The sequence below is a fragment of the Elephantulus edwardii genome, unplaced genomic scaffold (genome assembly GCF_000299155.1).
Source record: "Elephantulus edwardii isolate Elephantulus edwardi_28Jun2011 unplaced genomic scaffold, EleEdw1.0 scaffold00002, whole genome shotgun sequence".
Lineage (NCBI taxonomy): Eukaryota > Metazoa > Chordata > Mammalia > Macroscelidea > Macroscelididae > Elephantulus > Elephantulus edwardii.
Genome location: NW_006399752.1, coordinates 46,635,535 through 46,659,926, shown reverse-complemented (window position 1 = coordinate 46,659,926; position 24,392 = coordinate 46,635,535). Strand labels below are relative to the sequence as shown.

Here is a 24,392-nt window from a genome sequence, read left to right as displayed (position 1 = left end):
CATGAACACTGAGCTTTCAAAACCCAAACTCAGCTTCTAGAAAGGATATAAGATAAGGGTATGCTGAAAAGTATTTCTTTAGCTTGGGAATCACAAAACAAGTATTATCAGAGAGGGGCTGAATTTCCTTCATTCAGGACAATTAATTGGTATCTTTTCCTTTAGTTCTCCGTTCCCTTTCAGCCTGTGGTCAAGAATCCAAGAACAGAAGACTTCTATAGAAGCTGAAGTTGCTCTGTTGGCTTAGTTGCAAGGAATTGCACTGTCAACTCAAAGGTGCCTGGTTCAAATCTATCAGCTGCTCCATCAGAGAAAGATGGGCAATCTCCTCCCATGCAATTTACTACCTCTGAAAACGTGCTGGAGGGTCCACTACAGGTTGGTTCCAATTCAATGGTATTTAACCACAGTAACACCAGAAGCTTCAAAGAGCGCCAGTGGGCACAGTGGTTAAGCGCTTCAGTTGCTAACCCAAAGGTCAACAGCTTGAACTCAAGAATCCTCTTTGGGAGGAAAACGTGATGATTGATTCTGTAAAGATTATGACCCTGGAAACCTTAAGGGGCAGTTTTACTGTTCTACAAGGCCGGCATGAGTTGAATGAACTTGGTAACAACAGGGACAGGAGTTGCCAAGCGTCCGTTAATGATCAACTCTCTTGCCTCTTGCATAATTTCCATTTTTCACTTAACTCTAGTACTCTAGCAAGCAGTACATTAAAAGAAGTTTTTTAACCCCATCGTCATGTGCACACAGTGGCTCACGCACCAAAGAAGTCCTTTCCATCTCATCTGGACCTAATGAGCTCAGTCCATTCCCACCAAGATGAATTCTATAACTCGAGTCTAGAAGCCATTTTAGACTGTAACCTGATTCTCATCTGGACTGTGTTCTTCCTGCAATGTCATCTAAGCGTGGAGGGGGTGTGTGTGTGAGAGAGAGAAAGAGAGAGAGAGAGAGAGAGAGAGAGAGAGAGAGAGAGAGAGAGAGAGAGAGAACACATTTCTCTGGAACTTAAACCACCACTGGAAAAACTCCACTTTGAGTTAACTGCTGGTTAGAGCCCGACGCCACTGCCGCGCCTGCCCGGCCGTGGAGTCTGTCAGAAGGTGTGTGCAGTCTAACAAGTCAATTGCTGGCAATCTGCGTTTAGCAAAGAGAAAATGAGAATCCTGTACCTGTAGCGGCAAGTAATGGCAGCCCCAGGCAGAGGAACAATTCTCCCTGCGAATCATCTGCTGTCTCTCCTGGGTCTTTTAAAAAAAATGAGCAAATGAGAAAGGATGGAGAGAAATTTCCTCAAGCTGTCAGGAAGGCTGTGACAAGCAGAGAGCTATGAAGGATGGGCTGGAATCTCTGTTAGTCCCCTGATAACAAAAGAGACCTGTCGTGGGCCTGCGGCTGCATGTCTTCTAAGGGCAATGCTTTCTTCCTCGCAGGTGGGGTATTATTTATACCCATGATGCTGCAGGTTAAGCAGCCACAAGAGAGCCAGAACCACAAACAGCTGAAGCCTCAGCCAATGAGAATAAGCCAAGTTGGCACCAGGCCTGGCGGTATAGTGGTGGAGATGCCACCATCTCCGTCCCAGCGCTCTGATACCAACAGGACACTGTAGTGCAACACGTCCTGCCAAGATGCTCAAGAGACTAGTGGCTCCACAGGTTTTTAGCTCAGGTGGAGACGTGCACAGGAGCGGTGGCTTTGAGTTAGGAGAAAGAGGTAAAAGTCAATTTTCAACACTTAGAAAGCCTTTTCTAAGACCATTGTAGTCTGGCCCCAGAGATGGGTGCTGGATAGGAAAGAAGCCCAAGTAAAGAAGAGCCTATTTCAAACCTGACACTGCTCGGTGACCAAGAGATGGGAAGACCCTCTGCTTGGGTCAGTCAGTCCTCCCATGCTGCTGGGATGGGCAGGACACAAGGAGGCAACACGCCAGTTCCCCTTCTATTCCAGACCCCGCAGGCCCACCTCACAAGACATTCTTCTCCTCTCTATCGTCAATGGTGACTTCGTATTAATGACATCCCCAAAGGGAAAGAACTTTCTAAAAATGGGATAGTGCTCAGTTCCACCACTGTTAAGCTGGCCCCACTTATCCTCTTCTCGCAGCAACTACAAACCCTCACTCCTGCAGGAGAGCTGAAAGTTACTCCGCTGGGACTCATTACGGGGTCTGCTTGGCTTCCTCCAGGTCTTAAGCCCTGAAATGATGTGAGAGCTTTTTTGCATCTTGGGAACACACCTATGCATGCATTCATACAGATGCATGGCTGCATGTTTATATGCATATGCATGGGAACACGCATGAGATCGCTCTCAAAGGGACTCTAGGTGGGGTATTTCGGGTTTAGCATTAGTTCTTCCTGTGGCCTGGTGTGTAAGTGAGAAGGTTAAGTTCACAAACTATGATGCTGTAGGCTATAGAGGTATCTACTCACAACCTGCTTGTATCTCAGGGGGAGTATTCAAAAGCATCATGGCAGTGGCCGCATCAATGTCAGGATCTGGAAAAATCAACCAATAAATAACATTATTTACAACGGGGCTGGTGTGGGTGTGTGGGTTTTTTTTCCCCCTGTAGGTTACACTTTACGAATGCAACAGAGATTAAAAAAATTCTGGAGATAGGTGAGCTTTCCCAAAGGGACTTTCCTTCCCATTTGGATCAGAGTGGAAGAAAAGGTACCTGAGAATGAGATTTAAGAGGCTTTGCAGCAAACAGGAGGGGATTCTTATTTCATTAATGCTTGGTTTACTCTGTCACTTCTTGGGAAGTTCCTGCTCTACGTACCCCAGACCTGCTTTTCCTGGGGTGGATGACTAGAAGGGTGTGTGTGGGTGTGTGGGTGTGTGTGTGTGTGTGTGTGTGTGTGTGTGTAAGAGAGAGAGAGAGAGAGAGAGAGAGACAACAGGAAAATCAACCACAAGAATCATAAATGAACTGGGAAAAGCTGGCAACAACAAGAAGGAAAAGTGTTCCGTATAATACCTGCCTTTTGTCACTTGGTCATTTCCATTTGCCAGCAGAATGCAAACTACTTTACACAGCAAAGGTGGTGTAGAAGGTATGAAAGAAAAAGAAAAAAGTTCTGGACAACAATGAGGGGCTGATTGATGGTACCCCTATCAACCACTGCTCTTGGTACAGAGGGAGAAAAAAAACCCCAAGTTTTTACCATGTCACTGCTGTAATTCTTAATAGGCTGTTGAAGCCTAACTGACCCACCAGTTGACAGATGGCAGGTTTATGTAGGGAGAGAGAGGAAAATATTATCCTTTTATAACTAAATTCATTTTCCTCTGAGAAACAGTAGCACGGCTGCTATGGCAATGCAGGTCACCATGGCAACAGTAAACAACTCCGAAGAATGGCCAGTGAATCGGCTGAAAAGAACATCTGCCCCAGCCAGCGTCCCAGCTGCCCTGGGGCGAAATTCACTAATAGCACGGTGATGCCGCCTGACAGAAGCCACCGCCTGTGCCCTGTCCCAATAAATGAAGTGTGCAATTGAAGTCGACATCAAAATGCCTGGCCTTGCTGATGACTGCCTCTGTGCCCGCTAAGCCTGGTGACTAATGATGGGGGCTGAGCGGGGGCCTGCACTTGTCACTTTTTGTACGGATTACAAACCAAAAATCTCAATTTACCACTAATGGCTCTGCGACACTTTATTTGGGGTATTATGCTAGAAAATTACCTTTTTACTGGTTTTTTTAAAGAGGCATATTTTTCATACTTTGTATGTGTGGTTTAATTCCAAGGGAGTAATGTGATGTCGTTTAAAGCCCCAAGAGCGACAGAGAATGTTGGTTGACAGGAGACAATGTCGTGGAGGGAGGGGGGAAATGCAATTCAACTTTGCTCTGCAGGTCTCTTTCCATTTTGTCTGCAGGAGGCCTGTTACTTACACGCCATAATGGAGCAAAAGTTTATTTTAATAAGCACATTGTCTGAGAAACAGGTAAATCAACTTATTTGACAACTCCTGGGGTGGAATTCCTACAACAGTCATTGTTCCCCACAGATATTAAAAATATATGTATTAGTTGAATAATTAACTGGAAAAACCTAAAGTGTCACTCACCACTCCCTGCCAGTCCTGTTGCCAAGCAGCCCGACTTAGCATCTTGGGGTTACTTGGCTGGTGTGTCACGTGACACACCCCGAGGCCTTTCACTCCTTCCTCAAGGATTAGCCCCAAACACACATCTGTTTCTTCTCACTGAACAAAGGGTCTCTGCCATCTTTGAGATGCTGGGGCTATGGGAAGCTCACCACGGCTGGTAGAGTTAAGTGGTCCCAGCCTCCCCAGACGACTCTGCAACAGTCACTAGTGGTTTTCCAAGTGACCAGGAAATTTGGGGCATGGAGGAGACAGGACTAGAGGAAACAGTAAGACATCAAGGATCTTTTCTTAAACATTTTTTTCCAGAAAAATCAGCCTTTGTGTCTTCCTTCAATAATCAAACAAATAAACAAACAACAATCACTGGATTGCAATGGTAAGGTGCAAGGGGCCCAAAGGATGAAAAATAAGATATAAAGAGAGATAGAACAAAAGGAAGAAAATAAAGTGGTTGAATGGGAAGGGAAACACTGAATCCAGTTTAGGAGAACCTAGTAAGGGGCTAGTGGAGTTGTGTTGCCAACCCAAAGACACTGGGTTCAAGTCCACCAGTTGCTCCGCTGAAGAAAGATGGGCAATCTCCTTACACACAATTTATTGCCTCTGAAAGCCTTTGTTGGGTCAGCTATTAGTTCCTACTCAAAGGCACATCACAACAACAGTGTGGATACTGTCAAGAGGTAGGGCTGATAACTGTCATATCTGTGCACACACTTGCATGAACACACCATTACTGTTTTCATGCCTTTTTGCAATTTTTGCATGTGCCGCCTCCCTGCTAACATTGAATAGAGGACAGGAATCCCACCATAGCCAGCCTACCAAAGGGCTCCCTCACTCTCAGCTTTATGCCACTCCAGGCATAACTTTTCTGTTCAAATGGAGAGTTGTAGGAAGTAATTTTAAGTGTGATAATGAGAAGCCTGGGTGTTAAACCTTCTCGCAATGTTTGGAGATTGTATCCACCTTGTTTTCTATGCAGCAAATTCAGATTGGAGAAGGGACGCAGGACTTAGCCTAAAGCCTCGTTTTTCCTTATTTGACGTACTTATTTGACTTAACCTGAGGATAGAGGGATCTTGGTCAATATTATTTGGCTCTAAAAGGCTCTCTAAATTACCTCTTGACAGTATCCACACTGTTGTTGTGATGTGCCTTTGAGTAGGAACTAATAGCTGACCCAACAAAGGTTTTCAGAGGCAATAAATTGTGTGTAAGGAGATTGCCCATCTTTCTTCAGTGGAGCAACTGGTGGACTTGAACCCAGTGTCTTTGGGTTGGCAACACAACTCCACTAGCCCCTTACTAGGTTACTTCAGAGTCACAACCACCACACTCAAGATAGAAGGGGAAAAAATTAGTAATAATATTTAAAAATCTAGATTTCTTCATCCCAAGTTTCCATGTGACTTTCTGCACTTGTACCCACCCTGGACAACTACTGACCTGTGTGGTTCGTTTCTAATTGTTATGGAACAGTCCTTTCACGGTACAGGTCTATCATAATTTGTTTGTCTACTCATCTGCAGATGGGCATTTACATTCACCCCCCCTCCCAGTTTGGTGGTATTGGGGGAAATGGGAAAAAACCCAAAAACACCCTGAACCCCCAAAGCTGTCATAAACGTCTGTCCTAGTCTTTTCCAGAGAGACTATAACAGAGTTCCAGTTGCTCTGCATCTTTGTCAACACTTGATACTGTCAATCTTTCTACTTTAGCCACTGTGGTTTAAATCTGTATACCCTCAATGACTAAATTATGTTGCACTTCCCTTCCCCCCCCCCATTTTCTTGTTGGCTGTCTTCTCTTGTGAAATGCCTCCTCAAATCTTTCCCCCATTTTAAAAAGAATTGTTAAAACTCATTACTGAATTGTAAAATAACAGGATAGAGCAGGGTTTAGGGCTGTTGTACATAGGGTCGCTATGAGTCGTAAACGACTTGACGGCACATAAAAACAACAAGAAGAAACATTTTCTCTCAGTCCATGGCTCGTCTATTATTTCTTAACAGTATTTTTTTTAATAAGCAGAAGTTTTATAACATCTCATTGATAAAGTTTTCCTTTTATAATTCATGCTTTTTGTGACTTAACTAAAATACTTTTTCTATCCCCAAGACTGCACTCCTCTTACATGTTAGTTCACAGACTACAATGTCACCTGTATTTGCTACTCAGATTTACAGATAATTTGGTGGCCTAGTGGGAGGGAGTTACACTGCCAAGCCAAAGGCATGAAGTTCAAAACCACCAGCTACTCCTGGGGGGTGGGGCGGGGAAGAAGGGCACTCTCCTCCTGTGGGATTTACAGTCTTAAAAACTGATGGCAGGTAAGCTATGGGTTAGTTCTGACTTGATAGCAATGAAGATTTTTGGTTTGAAAAATAGAAATAATAAGTCAAATGTCTCTCCTTATTCGGTAAAGACAGCCTTCCTAGAATTGTACTGAAAAATGCCAGAAGGACATTCTTTGGCTTCTGGTATGCAGAGGTGAACAGTGAACAGCCTGAGAGATGTTTGGTTGCTTTATACTGCCATGAAATAAGTCTCCGGGTATCTCAGCTAGAATGCCTGACTTTGTGCTACATGCTTTAGTTTTTTTTATGGCAAAGAGAAGATACTATAATGCTTATTCTTATCTCTTTATTAAGATGCAGACATTGCCAACCTCCCTTTGGGAGGGGAGAGAGGAATGAAATGAAACCACGGAAGTAATGCACACTCACCATAAAAAAACCAAATAAATATAACTTTGAAACCAAATACCTCCCCCAGTCCTACTTTTGTGATGGATTCAATGTTCGTATTTTCTTTTAGACACTGCCAGAAATGTGTATTCACAGATACACCAATACACACATACTTATACTCATGACCGTTTATGACCGCCACTCAAAAGGAACCAGTCCAAAATCCCACACGAGAAACCAAATTCCTCCTCTGATGCTCATGCATCAAGGAAATGATAACCTTACTTCTTTTCTAGACCAGGTCCCAGAGGCCCGTTTCTATTTCCATCTTTGAAGCAGTTGTCTTACCACATTGCCTCTTCTCTGTAGCAAGATACTGACAAAAGGCCTCACCTCTTCAAGATGTTTTCAAACCCTCTTCCCATAAAGGTGCACACACAAGTAGATCATGCTACAGTGAGAGAAACAAGTAATCAAGTTGGAACCCACGGCTCAACTATTTGAAGTTTAACAAAGTACGGCATCTCATTTTCCCAAAGCACAGAGACAGCTGCTTTTAGGCACTGGGAAGATGACTTCTCTTAGCTGATGGGGAAAGACCAGACTAGATTTGAAGAGTCTTGCATCCTTGCCCTTTTCTGTTGCTAATTAACATGTGATTTCATTTTTCCATTTTGACAAGCTGAGTTCACTTGTTTTAAAATGACGGAGTAGCGATGTGGTACAGACCTGGAAGGAGCCAGATTCTTGATCTCATTCATACTTGGTTTTTCATCTTATTAAACACAACTCCTGGCTTGTTCCATAATGCCCATGACTGTCTCTTCCACTTACAGCTCATGGCTAACAGAAGCATGGCCTCCAACTGTCATCTAGTAAGAAGGGGCTATCTGCTCCAGTGTCTTTGGGGACATCTACTATGCTTGGTAAAGTCTGAAACAATATCCTACTGTCCCTGGAAAACAGTGACTTATCACGAAATCTGCCAGGCCCATTGAGGGCATGCCATCTACCAACATGGCTGTGCTGTGGGTTCTGCTAAAGCGTTTGTCCACGTATATCCCTTCCTCTGGAATGTGGAGTCAGATGGCAATTAACAGAGAGCTCTTTGGCTTTTGCAAACGAGGAATGATTCAATGTCCTTGATTCAACCCTCACTGTTGGAGACCTGCTGAAAAAAATATCCCCAGCATCCTCGGCACCTTTGAGCTGAACAATCTAACAACAACAACACAATAAACATTTCCCATGTGGACAGCCTCAGAAATAGAACCATCACTTTCTTAGAAATCATTTCATTTTCCACAGGCTGATGTGTTTCTCTATTCTATTCCTCATTTGGGAAATGTTCTACCGGCCAGGGAATGGTTTTTATATAGCTAAATAAAAACGATCCAAGAAGCATATAAAAAACCAAACCCAAAACCCCAAACTGAACAATAGATGACATACTGAGTTAGAAATGGTCATATACAAGCAGAAACACACACACACACACACACACACACACTCAATCAGAGACCCCAAAACATGAGCACACCAGAAGAGCCCACCACCAAGAGATCTTCATCTGCCTTGCTTCCTCTTGTCTCCCATGACCGACAACGGTGTCTGGGACCCGCTGTAAGCTGTCCTCAACTCATGGTGACCTCAAGCACAAGAAAGAATGCTTCCCAGGACTGTACCATCTCCATGAGCTGTGAATTAGATAGCTGTGGTTCGTGGGGTCTTCACGGAATGATTTTTGCAAGTAGATTCCATGTCTTTATTCCTAGTCCATCCCTGTCTGAAAACGCTGCTGAAACCTAGTTAACATCATAGCAATATGAAAAGCTTCTAGTGATAGATGGGTGCTGCCTGGCTGTGTATTAAACAGAGGTCTCCTGAATGGAATCCCACTTGTGATTGAAAGACCCCATTGCCAAGGAGTTGATTCTGATCCACTGTAAGCCTACAGGACAGAGGTGAACTTCCCCCAGGGGGACCCAAGGTTGTAAATCTTTTCAAAAGCAGACTACCATATCTTTGCTCCATGGAGTGGATGGAGTCACAAAGTTAGAAAGGCAAGAGGTCGGTATTGACAGCTTCAGAACCACTGAGGTCAGAACTGACTTCTGTTGCAAACAGTAAAGAATCCAAAGATCTGCCTCTGATCTTGAAGGTAGAGGGCAAGACGGGAATGTCCCAATTCTACCAACGTCATTTCCATGAAGGCATCTCTCACTTCCCTTCTGACTGACGGTTAGCAAGAAAGAAGATTCCAGAAGTGAAAAATAAAAGGGATGAAGTAAAGGAAGGAGATGGTAGAAATGGACTGCAAACATCTGTGTCTTCACATCTGAGGCCCTATGAAGCCAAGGGGACAAGGACTAGGAACTCACGACAACTGACTGGACTGTATGGAGCAAAAGTCTCGCACAAGGATTGACTTCAAGGAGGTATTATTTTAAAAGTCATCTTTATGGTGCGACTTAGAGAGAAAGAACACCAACAAGGATTCTTTTCTCAAAAAAAAAAAAAAAAGTCAGAGAACGTTGGTTCTGATCTTTACCAAGCATATTTAGGAGCAGATGTCCCCTTCTTAATACATGACTTTGGACCAGCCATGAGCCACGAATGGAAGGGGCAGCCATGGGCTTTACAGGCCAGGTCAGCAGTTGTGTTTAATGAGATGAATAACCAAGGTTCTTAAGATCTCAAAGTCTGAAGAATGGAGAGAGAAGTTAAAAGTAAACCATTAAGCAAGTTAAAACTAACCATTATGTGATGGAGCAAACGATAAATAATGGTGCGGGGAGATGAATGATCCACACACCTACTTTAGATTACCATCATGCTCTCTGTCACATATCATGTTCACGGCCTTTTGGGCCAATGGTGACTCACAGCGAACCAGGACCGAACAGATTGACCCCTCGAGGGTTTACAAAGCTGTAAATCTCTCAAAGCAGACTGCCACATCTTTCCCCCATGGTCACTGCGTCAGGGTGCACCTGACGGCAACAGGTTTGAGTTTATTCACCTATCTTGAAACTTTCTCATCTTAAAAATGATGACTGGTGAACTCTAAATAAGGGGCTTATCATCTCTCTGGAGTGCGTCACAATCAATGTGTGTGACTTGGGAAGACATCTGTACAAGTCAGCTCTGCTGTCCTGTCCATCTCACAAGAGCCCTGAGGACTGAAGACCTGGCCATGCTGGTGTCTCAGAAGAAGGGCATGCCCAGTAGTAAATGTTGGAGAGGATGTGGTGCGAGAGGGCCTCTTCTACATTGCTGGTGGGATTGTAAGAGGGTACAACCACACAGAGACTCTTACTCCAATGGTCACAGCAGCGTTGTTCACCATATCAGGAACGTGGAAAATGCCCCGAATGCCCAGCCACAATGGAATGAATGGAGAAATTATGGTACATTCACGCAATGAAATACTATGCAGCACACAGGAGCCATGGTTTTGTAAATGACTACCTAACATGGGAGGGTCTGGAGAGCCTTATGCTAAATGAACTAACTCAGTCTCATAAGGACAAATATCGTGTAAGACCATTATTGTGGAACAAGTATGAGGATCCGAGGGGGGAAGGGTTTCATCATGGGGTCACACAATTTGATGGCTGGAAGGAGAGATGGGTAAACGAAAGGGGAAGGATTCGGTGTGAAAAACAAGGTATATGAATTTTATATGTGAATCAGTGTATTTTTTTTTAAAAAACAGGATATATGCCAAGTCAGAATGTAAAGACAGAACTAGAAGAGCCAGGAGGTCAGTGGAATAGCTGAGGTTCCCCAGACTGAAGAGTGAGGGGGTATCCCCAGGCATTTCACTCTGGTCTATTTCTTCTCTCCATGCTGTGAGGCAGTCTCCCCTAGCAACTGGTGTTCCCCAACCCTCACTTCTCCCTGCTTACTGGAAGATGAGCCTCTGCCTAGCCCCACCCTAGAAACCACTTCCCCTTCTAGCAAAGGGGTTCAGGGTTGCTGACAACACCTGCCTCAAGTCTTTCTCCACGGCCTGTACTTAGGGCTGCCTGGCCAGCACCAGACTTTGCAATGCTAACTCAGTGCTGATAATCGAAGGCTTCCATTTACCAGGCATTTTCAATTAGCTTTGTTTTCAACTGGAGCAAATCCACCTCACAGTGGCATTGGCAGGTGTGTTAATGTGTCACTATCATTCACAGTCCTGACATCCATTCTTTAAGGCACAAACTGCCCGCCTGCCTGGGGCTCAGCGGTCTTCTCCCCTGGTTAACCAGGCAGTGTGGAAAGTCGGGGATACCTGCGAATACAGGCTTGCTTTGTCTGAGGGTGCCCGCAGTCAGCTAAGTTATAAGACAACACAGAGCCACTGACTTGTCCAGATCTGATAGTCAATGGCCAAGAAAAACTTTGGAATAAAACTGTATTCCTGTGTGATTTACAGCTTCTGAAAACCCACTGGAGGGTCAGCGATGAGTAGGTTCCCACTTGATGGTATGGAGCAAGAGTGGTCAAACAGAACGGTCTAATGGTTCCTGGATGCCACAAACTATTTGCTAACACATAACATGGCTAACCTTGAACTGACCTAGCTGTAACCTGAAGAAAAGGTCCAGAAATGTGTTTCCCATTAAAGTTTTAGCAAGTAAACCCTCTGGGGCAGTTCTATGTTGGAACACATGGGTTACCATCAACAATCACCACCAAGAACACAATTGTCTAGAAAGTATGATAAAGAAATGGTCATCGCAAAGTATACCAGACTAATGGTACCAGGGGGAAAATCTTCTCCTTGTCTCCCCATCTAAGGCCTTGGAAGCAGGGTGCCGGGGCACACTGGCTCTGAGAAGCCACCAGTGTGACGGGGCCACATTTACACTCATTGAAGTTCCTTCTCCCAATTGACCCTCCACTGTAAGAAGTGTTAGCAGTGGTCAAGCTGGATGCTTAAATAGCATGATGACGCCCAGCAGGCCCAATTTTGATTGTCTTATGAGCAGGCCTGGCTGGGTTTGGGGAGAATGTGCAGGGAGGTACATGAGGGAAGCGGAGGAAGTACCCTTCTGACCCCTGCAGGCAATTAACTTACACTTCCAGGCGGGAGGTGCCATTATCTTTAACTCAGCAGGCATAACTGTACATAATTAGAGGTCATAATTACGGCTGTCTTTTTAAAACGTGACCACAGCCTTCAAATTGACCTCTTGTGGCAGCAGTGCCTACATGCTGGGCAGTGGGGACAAGGACGGTCCCAGGCTGGCCTGTCCCTGGAGCAGTGACGGGCAGCTGTTCCCGGCAGAACCTCAGTCTGTTGGGGGCATGCTAATGGCCACGCTTTCAGAGAGAACACCTCATTTTAATTCTTTAAACAGACATGAACTTGATAGAGCTTTACATTCTTAGACCACGAGGGGAAAGGCGAGAACAACTACGAAAATGAATATGCCGGCAATTATGTTCAACTACTGTCTAATTATCCATGTAATGACAGAGTGGAAAGGATCAATTTCTGATCATTGCTCCACGTGAGTGTTTCTGAAAGGTGCTACACAGACTTAACGTCATCCTTAAAATTCCAGTTTATTGCCAGTCTCATTATTATCAGCTCCATCCAGCAGTATGTCCCACTAATTTCTAGCAATAGTTGAGTCTTTAAACCATCACCAGTGTGGGGTTAGCAAACCAACTTGGGATTTCATATGCGTACTGTAACTAACTGTTCTTAGTTCTGTTGCCATCATGTGCCATCAGAACGGACTGATAGCTGACCCTACAGTGGGGTTTTAGAGGCTGTAAATCCCCTGGGAGGAGACTGCCAAACTTTCCCCCTCAAAGCAGTTGGAGGATTCACACTTCTTATCTTTGGGTTGGCTGCACAACTCCTTACCCACTAGGCCACCAGAGTTCCTTCTTAGTTCTAAGCTCTGTTCTTGTCAAGAACCATTAAGTTGATTCCAACATATGACGACGACTCCATGTGGCAGAGGAGAGCAGCCTCATAGGGCTTCTTATACTGTAAGCTTTAGAAAGTCAGGTCTAGCTCCCAGATGGGAGTGAAGCATTAACCTTTCTGTTAACAGCTCTACCCTTAACCCACTACACTACCACCCTCTTAAGCATTCTGGACTGGTCCTTCTTGTTCCCATCCATGCTCAGAGTATGTGAGACAGAGTTTCAAAATTCTTGCCTCCAAGGAGAAATTTGGTTTCATCCTCTCCAAGACAGTCCTATTTGTTCTCTTGACAGTTCATAGAGTATGTTCAATACTCTTCTCCAGCACCACAACTCAAAGGCATCCATTTTTCTTCTGTCATTCTTAGTCATTGTCTAGCTCTCTGATGTATAGCAAGTAAGTGTGAAGATCAGGGTTGGATCAGGTGCACTTTAGTCTCTAGACTGACATCATCACTCTTTAGCACTTTGGAATGGTCCCTGATAGCAGACTTCCCCAGTGCAGTTTGTCTTTTGATTTCCTGGCTGCTGGTGCTAAGAGTGTTGATTATGGACCCAAGCAAGCTGTAACTGTTAACAACTTCAATCTCACCTCCATCTCTCATGGTGCTGCCAAGAATATGTGTCTTGCTTCTTTCATAGCCATGCAGTAGAAACCAGTAACAGAAGCCAAAGGAACATGCTGAAACATCACAAGAAAGGTACATAACTGAGATTGATACCTTTGCACCTCAGCAAGAAGTCACTGTGAGTTACATTAAAGTAAACGTACTGTTAAAAGTTCATCCTTATGCCTGGGAAGTTTTCTTCTAGTAATTCTTCCATAACTTTTTCAGTTGCCTTTACTTGCTTCCTCCTGTTCTGGGATTCCAATGACGTGCATGCTATTTCTCTTGATGGTGTCCCACATTATTCTTAGGTTTTGTTCTTTTTTCCTTCTTTTTTGATTCTGCTTTTTGCTCTAGCAGATCAGTGGTGACAATTCTATCTTCTATTCCACTGGTTCTGTAAAAGTTCATCCTAACATGAGCATGAATGTCATTCTTCACTCTCAGAGCGTCAGTCCCTAACTCCCAGCAAGCTGCGTACACAATGAAACAAAACACTGCTAAATCCTATGTCTTCCCCACGAATGGCTGTTCAGATTAAAACACTTCTCTGAATCATCTTGCCATTCAGAGGGGGTTTTTTGCTAGCTGAGTTTTGAAAGTAGATCGCGGGGCCTTTCTTCCTAGTCTTAGTCTAAAGCCAAAAAAACAAACAAACAAAAAAACACAAACCAAACCCCAAAACCAAAAAAAAACAAACCAAACCAAAAAACTAAAACAAACAAACAAACAAACAAACAAACCAAACAACCAACCAGGAAACCCCAAAGGCACTGCCATCAAGGTGGTTTTGATTTACCAAGAGTCTGAAAGGCAGAGTGGAAATGCCACACTGGGTTTCTAAGGCTATGAGCTTTACAGAAGGTCCACGCTGCATCTTTCACCTACAGAGAGACGAGTGGGCTTGGAGAGTCAAGATCTGTGAGGATTTTTAGCAGCTGGATGCTTTCATCATTACACCACCAGTCTGCTTTCCTGGAAGCCTGCCAAAGTGGGTCCAACCACACAAGCCTCTGATGACAGACGGCATGTCTGTGGCATGGAGTGTACTGGCTGAAATCAAACCTGGGTCCTTTGCATGAAAAATGAGAGCTACTGAGCCACCACTGCTCCCATTACCGATGAATAAGCATTTCAGGAATAAATGCTTCCATTTGCTTCTTATTTGGATGATCATTTCACACAGCTACTTGATCGAGAAACTCCTGTGCCAAACTTCACAAGCATTTTGTAGAATAGTCATCTGCACATCATGGTCTCAGAATTGTGGCTTGAATAGCACTGAAACCTCCTATTTAAGTAAAAGTCTAACTTCTGAGAGCTCTGCTTTATGGTCCCATCCACCACATTTAACCCCAAGTGTTATTTGCCACATTCATTTATGCAAACAAGCTGCAAATAAAATGCCAACATTTCCGAGTTGGATTACATTTTGGTTCTGAACGGCACACTTTATTGAGTTATCTGTTGGCTGTGGTTCAGGACCATGAAGTGTACCAGTACCAGTGTCTGGAAGACTAAATCAAGTGTTCTTGGATCAGTGCCTTCATTTGGGGGTTCATCAGGTGGAGGGGGTTTAAGAAGGAAACCACCCCTTTCTCGTGTGAAAAGGTCAGCATTTGCTGAGAAGCAAAATCAGTTCACCCTGTTTTGCTCCATTTTAGTCTCAAAAGAGGTGCGAGGGTTTGGAGTCCAGGACGTAATTAATTTTTACATTTTTTTCCCATGATCTTTAGCTATTTGCTTTCTCCAGCAAAGCACTTTGCAAAACAAAACCAAAACTAGACTAGCTAATGACTCCAAAGTAGATTTCACTTGATTGAGTCCATGTCCCAGGAAAACGTTCATTTATCTCATTTCTTTTTCTTTCATCTGAACTAGCCTGTGTCCCTCCAAGCCAGCTGCTGTCAGCTCGCATGCAGTTTCCAGGATAAGAGGAAGAATAGGCCCAATTTGAGGCAATTCTAGAGATTATGGTTCGTAGGTAATTCATCATTCTCACAATCTTCATGGTTCAAAGTGGCCCAGTCATCATGGTCAATGTTTACTCACTCGAGGTAACGGGGAACGATCCAAATCAGTGTTGTGGCCACTGCACAAACCAATTCACGTTCTCTGAAAGTGGAGAGAAGAGTGCCCTCACCGGCTGTCCACCAACAGGATCTGCTTGGCGGCACTGCTGCTTCCTGACGACCACCCAGACATGCTCGTGGGCAAGCCAAGAGAGCAGACACTGGAGGCTGAGCAGAGAAAAATCCAGAAAGAGGTAGCCAGCTGGGTGACCAGCATACACGCCAGTGCCTCAGAGAGTACCTGCAATCTGGAGACACCGTGCATGTGTCTGAAGAAAGGGCCCGGTGTTGGAAGTTGGCTCTCTCAGGGGTAAATTATACAGAAAAGGAGAGGAACCAGCGATCCTAACCTCAGTCATCCTGGAATACATCTGTATGAAGCAGTTAATTATTCTAACTCTTTTTTTTCCAAGAAAAATTCAGAAGCTCAAGTCTTTTAAGTAACACAATTTCAAGAAGACACTCAAAGCTGGACCAGGTCCCTACAGTTACGATGCTGGTGGAGGGAGCAAGCATCTCTGAATTAATTTTTCCGCCTGGCATAGAGATGCCAGCTGGATAGGACCTTGGTTACTCTGGTAATTTCTTAGGTACACTTCCTATCCACCAAACGCAAACACAAGGAAGTGTTAGAGCGGATTACTTGGAGGTGAATCTCCACGTACCAATCTCATCTCTCCCTTCCTTTCTTACTGCAGAGTCTGGAGAAAACCTCAATTCACCGCTGACTCCTGGCTGTTCAATTCACCGCTGACTCCTGGCTGTTCACCACGGACCCTCGAAGTAATGGGGGCACATGGGACCACTGCAGCCACTATTACCTTATGTGTCATCAAGTCAGAACCAACTCATAGCCGATCCTGGAGAGGATTTTCTGAGGGAATCACTTGCACAGAGGATACCGCTCATCTTTCTACTTCAGAGAAGCTGGTGGATTCAAATGACATGCCTTTGGGTTGGCAGTGCACCTCCTTCCCACTAAGCCATCTGCCATTCTATGTCGTATTATTTCTTGCGTCTCTCATCTAATGGCTTGAGACAAACTGGCCTCGTCCTCAGAGTCAGTACTTCACGGGCGCGTGAGCTTGCACTAGGAATGAAGCCGTACCACCATGTCTCTCTCTTTGCCTTTGCTGCTAGGAAAAGAGAAGCTAAGTTGTAGGTAAAATCCTGTTGTAACCTTAGCCCAGACTTCTTGAAGCAGAGCACCTACAGATTGCTTCTTCTCTCCCATTCCTCCCACAGAGCTACTTAGAAAACCCTCGTTAAGGACAGGTACTCTTTGCTACTTCTTGCACTATTACATCATTATATGGCACTTTTTCCTTTTATGGCCACAAACCAAATCTGACGTAAGAAGCTGATTCTGACTCATGATGGCCTACCAACAGCTTTATGGGAGGAGATGTCCTACTTTTCTCTTACAGAACCTCTGGTAGATTTGAACTGCTGACCTTTGAGTTCAACACTTAGTGCTCCTTTTTGGAGACAGGTGATAAATAATTACATAAAAGAAAACAATTGCTTGGCCTAGTGGCAAGAAGCGGCACTGCAATCCCAGAGGTGCGCGGTTCGAATCCATCAGATTCTCTGCTGGAGAAGGAAGGGCAATTTCTTCCTGTACCAGTCAGATCCAATTTGACGGTACACACACACGTACACACACGTACACACACGTACACACACACACACACACACACACAAAATTGCTTTCGGCAAACTACTGGTTGAGGATCTGGTCCCTTAAGCTCACCTACCTGAACAGAGAAGATCAAAGGGGAATAAATACAGTTCTTTCCATTTTGTTCTGAAGGAGAAAAGAAGGCCATTTATTCCAAGGAGTATGCCCACTGTTGTTCTAGAGAAAAGCTTGCCGTGTCAAAGATCATGGTGTGGATGCTCATGCCCATACCTGGCCAGGTGGTAAGAAGCTGCATTGCAATCTTGAAGGCATGTGGTTCAAATCCACCAGCTGCTCTGCAGGAGAAGGATGGGCAATCACCTCCTGTGCGATTGATTAACTGTCTCTGAAAACTCTCAGCAGAGTCTGCTAGACGTTAGTTCTGACTCGACAGTACACACAACAATAATTGTTACCTCAACACTGTAAACGCATCTCGACAAGGATGATGACATTGTCCTTGAACTTGTTTTACAGACTTCTGACCAGTGAGCTTTCTCATAGATCCCTGAGGGTTTCAGAAGAGTCTCGTGGGCAACATGCAAAATAGAAAAGTAGGAAAATATTCTTGGAGAAGACAGAACATTGCCAAAGTATACCCAATAAATGGATGCACATTCTCTCAGTTTGGGTGCTCTGTCTTTGGGCATATTTTCAGGAGGGGCCAAGCTTAGGAAAAAGGCAAAGTTCAAGGTCAGCAGCACAGAAGACCCTCAAGGAGACGGACTGACATAATGACTGCAACAACGGGCTTGAGCATGGTGGAGGGTAAGGAAAGGCTCATGAACTCTTGGTAGGGTCACTGTGAGCTGTCATGTGCTTGACTGCACCCAACAATGACCTTGCTATTCTCAAGGATGGGACCATGAGCAACTGTGGTGATAGTACTTGTAATCCGTGAAATAAAAGGAAGGGACCAGAGCTCTAAGGTCAATTTCATCATCCATGCCTCTCAGGATATATGGTGCTGAGAAGGGGGTGCGCTTGTGCATGGGGTCCCCATTACAGACCATCTCTAGCCTGTGATGGGTCCCCTGTGCACTCGCTGGACTTGATGGAAAGGGATGCTATGCTGCTGGCTGGGCCTTTCTATTTGGTTAATCTCGTCACATCTATTTGCTCTGTTGCCACGACAACTTGAAGGCAAACAAAAGCCTTGTTTCTTTTGGTGGGTTCCAAATTGAAAACCTGAGGATTTCGTTTGCTTTGGGGTAAAAGGAAGGAGCAAACAGCAGCTTTTGTAAGGGAAGTTGGTGATTCTTCAATCAATTATGGCTGTGAAAAGACGGAGGATGTACTTCACGCTGACCTGGCCTCTCCAGCCCCTTTCATCCCAGTCCACCCCAAAGGTAGCTCAACTTTGATGTGAACTAATTTATCTGTTCCATTTTGACAGACATATCTTAGCCCATACATCTTAGCCCAGTGGGAATCATGCAACAAACACCACTGCCTCCTATCTAAGTTGAATATTTTCTCCAAGGAGCATTTTCTCCATTTTCAGATCTGTACCATGGAGCCAAGGAGCCCTCATGGTGCAGTGGTTAAGCGCAGTGCTGCTGGGTGAATGGTACTCTGTGAGTGAACGATGCGGCCGTCTGCTTTCTAAGCATTCAAGCCTTGGAAACCCAAGTGGCCATCCTGCTGGGTCTGAGAGGGTCAAGACACGCTGGAATTCTACTCGGTAACAACGGGTTTGGATCACAGGGCCAGATGCTGCTTCTGACTCCAAACTGCTCTAAGTCAGCTCTGAAAACAGCAGCAGGCTCAAGAGAACGAATGACAAATGGTTAACACAGAGGTGGGAAGATACATGGTGTGAGAGCACTCAGTATTGTACAGAAAACGATTTAAGGTGCAAGTAAAGCAGATAAAAACAGGACCAGCAGGTTTGTTATGCAATCAAACTACAGTCAGCAATGGGTGGGGTCTTCTAGTTTTCAAGATCTAGTTATTCAAGCTCTACTAGGTCCATTACAGACAGGCTTTCCCCCACTCTGCCTGTTTGGGTGAGAGTCTTTAACAAAGCGTTGGACTTTTCAAGTGATGGACGGCAACCCTGGCTGCCTGTCTCCCAGGTTAAACAATCGTAACCTCCTCCTTCCTCAGATACCTTTTTGCTTCAATTATTTAGAGTCAGGAGAATCAACATCTTCACCACACCCGCCCCCCAAAAGCCAGAGTAACATCTCAGCAAGATCTCTGATCTGACTTCTTCACCAAGAGGTACACTACTTCACATTTAATTCTGACTTTCAAAACCAGAACATTTTTTCCACATCAATATAGAGAAGCCTTCTGCTATTTAAAATGCCCTTTCTAAATGAACTTATACCTGCAAGGCACAAAGCAAGCATCTAAAGCCCATGCTCAATTCTATCCCTTGATAAGGTGGGAAGAGTTCCTGGAGGAACTTAGACGGGGCAGCAGGAAATGCCTCCTGGTTTCTAGAGCAAGCCGCTGAAGTCATTTGTTGCCAATGGTGTGGTTAGGTGTTTTTCATACGAAACAGGTATTTACACCTGCCCACCTGCCCATCCAGATGTGGGAGGTAAGAAGCTTCTCTGTGTGGTTTCTAATGTGTGCCAGGCAGTCTTCTGGTCCTAGAGACCTGAGGTGGCATCCCATGCTTGTGTCTGATGGTGGCAGCAGGACAGAGGAGAGTCCTGCGAACCAGCAGCAGTAAAATGTCAACAGCCTGACAGATCCACAGACGGAATAAGGAAACGGCCCCACGCATCCACACTCTTCATTTTCCCGTGAAGGTACACCAGACTCCTTTTAAGATCACGGCCTCACTTGACATAACCTGTACTAAGGTTGAGTATCTGAAGGTGATTCCAGAAGTGTGCCTTCTGGTCAACGTCAGAAATACAGCCTTTTCACCAAGGACAGAGAGGTGAGGGGAGCAGCCTGTATACCCTAGGGCCCCACCAGCCGTAAGCTGGGTGGAGTTGGCAGGGGCTTCCATCAACAGAGGAGCTCACTCCATTGGCAGAAAAATTGGTTAACAGGTATGCACGGAAGACTTGCTATATAAACACACTGAAGTGTTGGGCAATCGGATTAATGAATAATTAATAATCAGAGCTGAGAGGAACAACATACAAACAATAAAAGATATAAACCCCTGATTTGGTATAAACTTTCCCTAATCCCCATTAGATAATAAACCAACTAACCAAAAACTCTTTCAAAGACAGACTAACTTGCATGTTGTTAGGCGCTGCGAAGTCAGAACTGACCCATAGCTGACCCTCCAGCAGGCTTTCAGAGGCCGTTAATCACATGGAAGGAGAGTGCCCATCCTCCTCCCACAGGGCAGTTGGTGGATTTGAACCATGTACGTTTGGGTTGTTCCCACCAGAGCTCCGCAGGCTGCATGAAACACACAATCAATCAGGGTGGGGAAAACTCTTGGCAGGTACAAGATTTTATGTTTGTAACAAGCATTTTACACGTGCATGTGAAACACATCCAGGCCACCACCCTGCCCCCTTAGCCTGGGTGCCCAAACCTCCAATCTCAAACAGGTGTCTCTGCCTGAGTCCTCTTCCCCGCCAAACCTCTTTGCCATGTGGGTTCAGAGCTGGACACCCCTCACCATGTAAGCCTCAAAACCCCTAGATCCAGCAATCAAAGCTAAACCATGACAGAGCTTTCATCTCAAGCAGTCGTGACCATAGCGGGCTCTCCTCGCTGCTCTAAGCTGGCCTCTTCTCCCCCCTTAAGCTGTCACAACCTGGACTTTTTCTCCCTCCTCTGTCCCTAAGGAAAGCCTGTCGCTGCTACTTGTTACTGCTGGGTTGCCTCCAACTCACGGTGAACCCGTTCACGATGGAATGAAACACTGCCTGGTCTCACGTCATCTTCCCAACGACTGGCTTGTCCATATGCATTCCACGTGTTCTCAAGATCCAGCACCACACAGAGCTGTATACGTGAGATCCAACGGACTATTTTCAGAAGTACATCACCAGGCCTCTCTCCCTAAGATTGGGGCCCTGGTGGTGTCGTAGTTAAGAGTTTGGCTGCTAACTGAAAGGTTGACGGTTTGAAACCCCCAGCCCTTCAACAGAACAACAGATGCCAGTTTCTGTAAAGATTATAGTCTTGGGAAGCCTATGGGGCAGCTGTACTCTACTTTCTAGACTTTCTGTCATGACTTCATCTTACTTGGATGCACAATCAACACCCTTTGTACCAGCCGTCAGGGGGATCAGGCAACGTACTGTACTGGGAAAGCCTGCAGTTAGGGACCTCTTCAAATTATTGAGGAGCAATGATGTAGGCTGAGGATAAATGTGTGCCTGATTCAGATCATGGTCTTTTCAATCGCTCGCTATGCATCTGAGAGCTGAACAATGAATAAGAATGATAGAAGAAGAGTTAGTATCTTTGAGCTGTGGTGTTGGAGAAGAGCGCTGAACATCCCATGGACGGCCAAGAGAACAAACAGATATGTCTTGGAGAAAGTGCAGCCAGAGTGCTCCTTGGAGGCAAAGATGATAAAGCTTCATCTCACATGCTTTGGGTCTGTTGTTAGGAGAGGCTATTCCTTGGAGGGGGACATATCATGCTTAGAAAGGTGGAGGGACGGTGAAGGAGAGGGTAGATTGATACAGTGACTGCAGCAATGAGCTCAAGTATGTCAGACTGTGAGGATGTCACTGGATAGGTCATAAGTCACATCTGTTGTTCATATGAGTTGCTGTGAGTTGTATCAACTTAATGGCACACAACAACAACAAGAGCAAGAATCAACTCAACAGTAACTATGAGCTTTCTAAGAAATAGTACCTGCTCTCAGGAAAAGTGTTCACGTGATTCACTGCTCAGTAGAACTGTCATCAAAGCATTGTTCGACCACTCGATCACCAATCTTTAGCACCCACCACCAGGCAGGATGCTTCCTGAGGGCAAGGAGTGCTGAATCACCATTTTCTTACACTTTGTATCTCCCCTGCCCTGTCGCATACCTATGCGACGCTGACTTATTTATGAAAATTCTTTCGTTCAGGTCTTTATGTGGTCTCAGAATGGTTTCATGTGGCCTCCGCTCCCGCACCCGGATGCTAGTTGAGTATCACGTCATAATGAGAAAAGCACCAGCATATCAGAGGCCTGGAGCCCAACACGGATGTGTTGTAACTCCCCATTCTGTTGCTGTGTGACTCTGGGCAAGTCACTTCACTTCTCTGAGCTTCAGTTAGTGTTGAATTTTAAGTTGATAAACAGATTTTACTAATATTCATATGTATGAACACTCTTGATAAAATGTGGCAGCAACGTCTAACATTATTTTTTATATATAAAGAAAAAGATACCTAAAAAATAGTTGCTCTGGGTAAGTGAGGGAGCTCTGGTGGCATTGTCCATAGGAAGTTGTGCTGGTAGCCCAAAGGCTACAGCTCTCTGGTGGTTCGAATCCACCATGGCTCCACAAATGGGAGATAGGCAATTTCCTCCTGTGCTATTTACAGCCTCAGGATCCCAGTGGAGAAGTGGGTACAAGACACTTTCTGCTTGACGACAGTGTGTGCTACGAATTATGTAAGTTAGTTTCCCGCCTCCAACGCTGCTCAGTCCCAACACACAGCAAAGGAGGCAGCAAAATGCAGCCGGTGGAAGCCCCGAGGTGCCCTGCTTCCTCTTGGCAGTGAGACGGCCCTCCCTGATGTTTCCAGCCCCCCCACCCCAGGGGCCACAAACTCGCAGCAGCACCGCTGGGCCTGGCTGGCAGCGGCAGCCGCTCCCCGAGGTGCTGGTGCTCTTAGGCCAAATGAACTCAACATCTGTATTCTATTTGCTAATGAGCAATCATCATTTGTACCTTTCCCCAGCCTGGGATTCAGCTGTTTGGAATACTAATGCCATTAGAAACTGGAGCCTTATTAAAAAAAGGCCACATATACTCACTCACACACACACACACACACACACACACACACACAGAGAGAGAGAGAGACACACACAGGGAAACACACACACACACGTATTCATTTAGCAAATCTCTATTTAACTCATTGACATTTTTCTGGTACCTGGGATTCCTTGGCAGTGCACAACAGGCTGAGAGGAGCTGGCGATTACCCTCTATTCCAGATCACCCCGTGTTCCAATCTCTCTGTGGGGCTCAGAACCAGGGGCATTAACTGGCCCTAGATGCTTCTTCTAGCAGCTCATTCACTATGTGCAAACTCAGGCAAGCCAAAGCAGCTCTATTTCACTTGGCTTTAATGTGTATAATAAACAGCAGTGTGGTTAACCAGTTCTCCTTGAATCAACTCTATGCCCATAAAGTTGCCAGTGGAGGATTTTTTGGTAAGTCTTTCTTTTCAAGCACTTCTGGGTGGACTTGAACCTCCAACCTTTTGATTAGGAGCTGAAGTTGTTTCCGCCACTCAGGAATTCCAAACCCAAAATGCAGTGCTTTATTTCAAAAATTAGGTCATTAAAAAGAAAAAAATATCTGTGCAATAACTACTGTCCGCCCCTTCCCTGGGGACAACCTCATCCACCAACCTGGTGTGGACCTGTACTGGGCTTTTGTTTCTGAGACACACGCATTACAAGTTTTCAAAACTCACAAGCGTTTTTCTATTAGTGTTTTATATAAATGGTGACACACACACACAGTTTTGCAATTTGTTTTTCTCCGTCTGCAGTGGATCTTGGCGTCTCTTCATCTTGGGTTTTCAGGTGACGGGATGGATGCCTCAGGGCTGTGCAGACATGTGGCCCAGCTACCCAGGCTGCCGAGTTAAGAACAGCCCCACACAGTGCAGAGTCAGGAGATCCACTATCACAGAAGAGATACACCCGGGGGAAGGACCGCAGCTCTGAGTGCAGGTAAGGTCTTGAGGACCTCTGGGCTTGACCTCTTGGGACATCTGAAGGTAACCCACCTGGCCCCTAAATATCACTGGTTCCATGAACCAAAGTTCCAACATCACTGTATCCATGGGCAAACATATCTGAGACTCGGCCAGTAGAACATTATCTTAAGAACGATCAGATAGGAAAGAGTAGCTTCGGCTGAAAAGATTCTACCTCAAAGGCCTTCTAACCAACCACTTTCAGTTTGTTGCGGTGGTTTTTAAGTTGTCAGATGCTGGAAAATAAGTCACTGGTAAAACAAAGAACTCATGAAATATTATTCAAAATTGGTAACCCTGGAGGACTTTATGCTGAGTGAAATATCTCAGTCATAAAAGGACAAATACTGGCTGCCCTCAGCCTCCGGCCCGGGGCGAACCGTCGCGGCCCTCTGCCC

General features: G+C 45.2%; 1 protein-coding gene across 2 annotated transcripts in view; it reads right to left on the bottom strand.

Moving 5' to 3' along the window:
- Positions 1 to 24,392, bottom strand: part of FOXN3 (forkhead box N3) — a 281,895-nt gene that overhangs the window by 27,516 nt on the left and 229,987 nt on the right. Inside the window, exon 4 of one of the 2 annotated variants that reach the window (XM_006879127.1) lies at positions 2,442 to 2,507. The exons of the other annotated variant lie outside the window; for it this stretch is intronic. Within the exon in view, the coding sequence (XP_006879189.1) occupies positions 2,442 to 2,507 (66 nt within the window). The remainder of the gene's footprint in view (positions 1 to 2,441; positions 2,508 to 24,392) is intronic. 2 annotated transcript variants of the gene reach the window in all.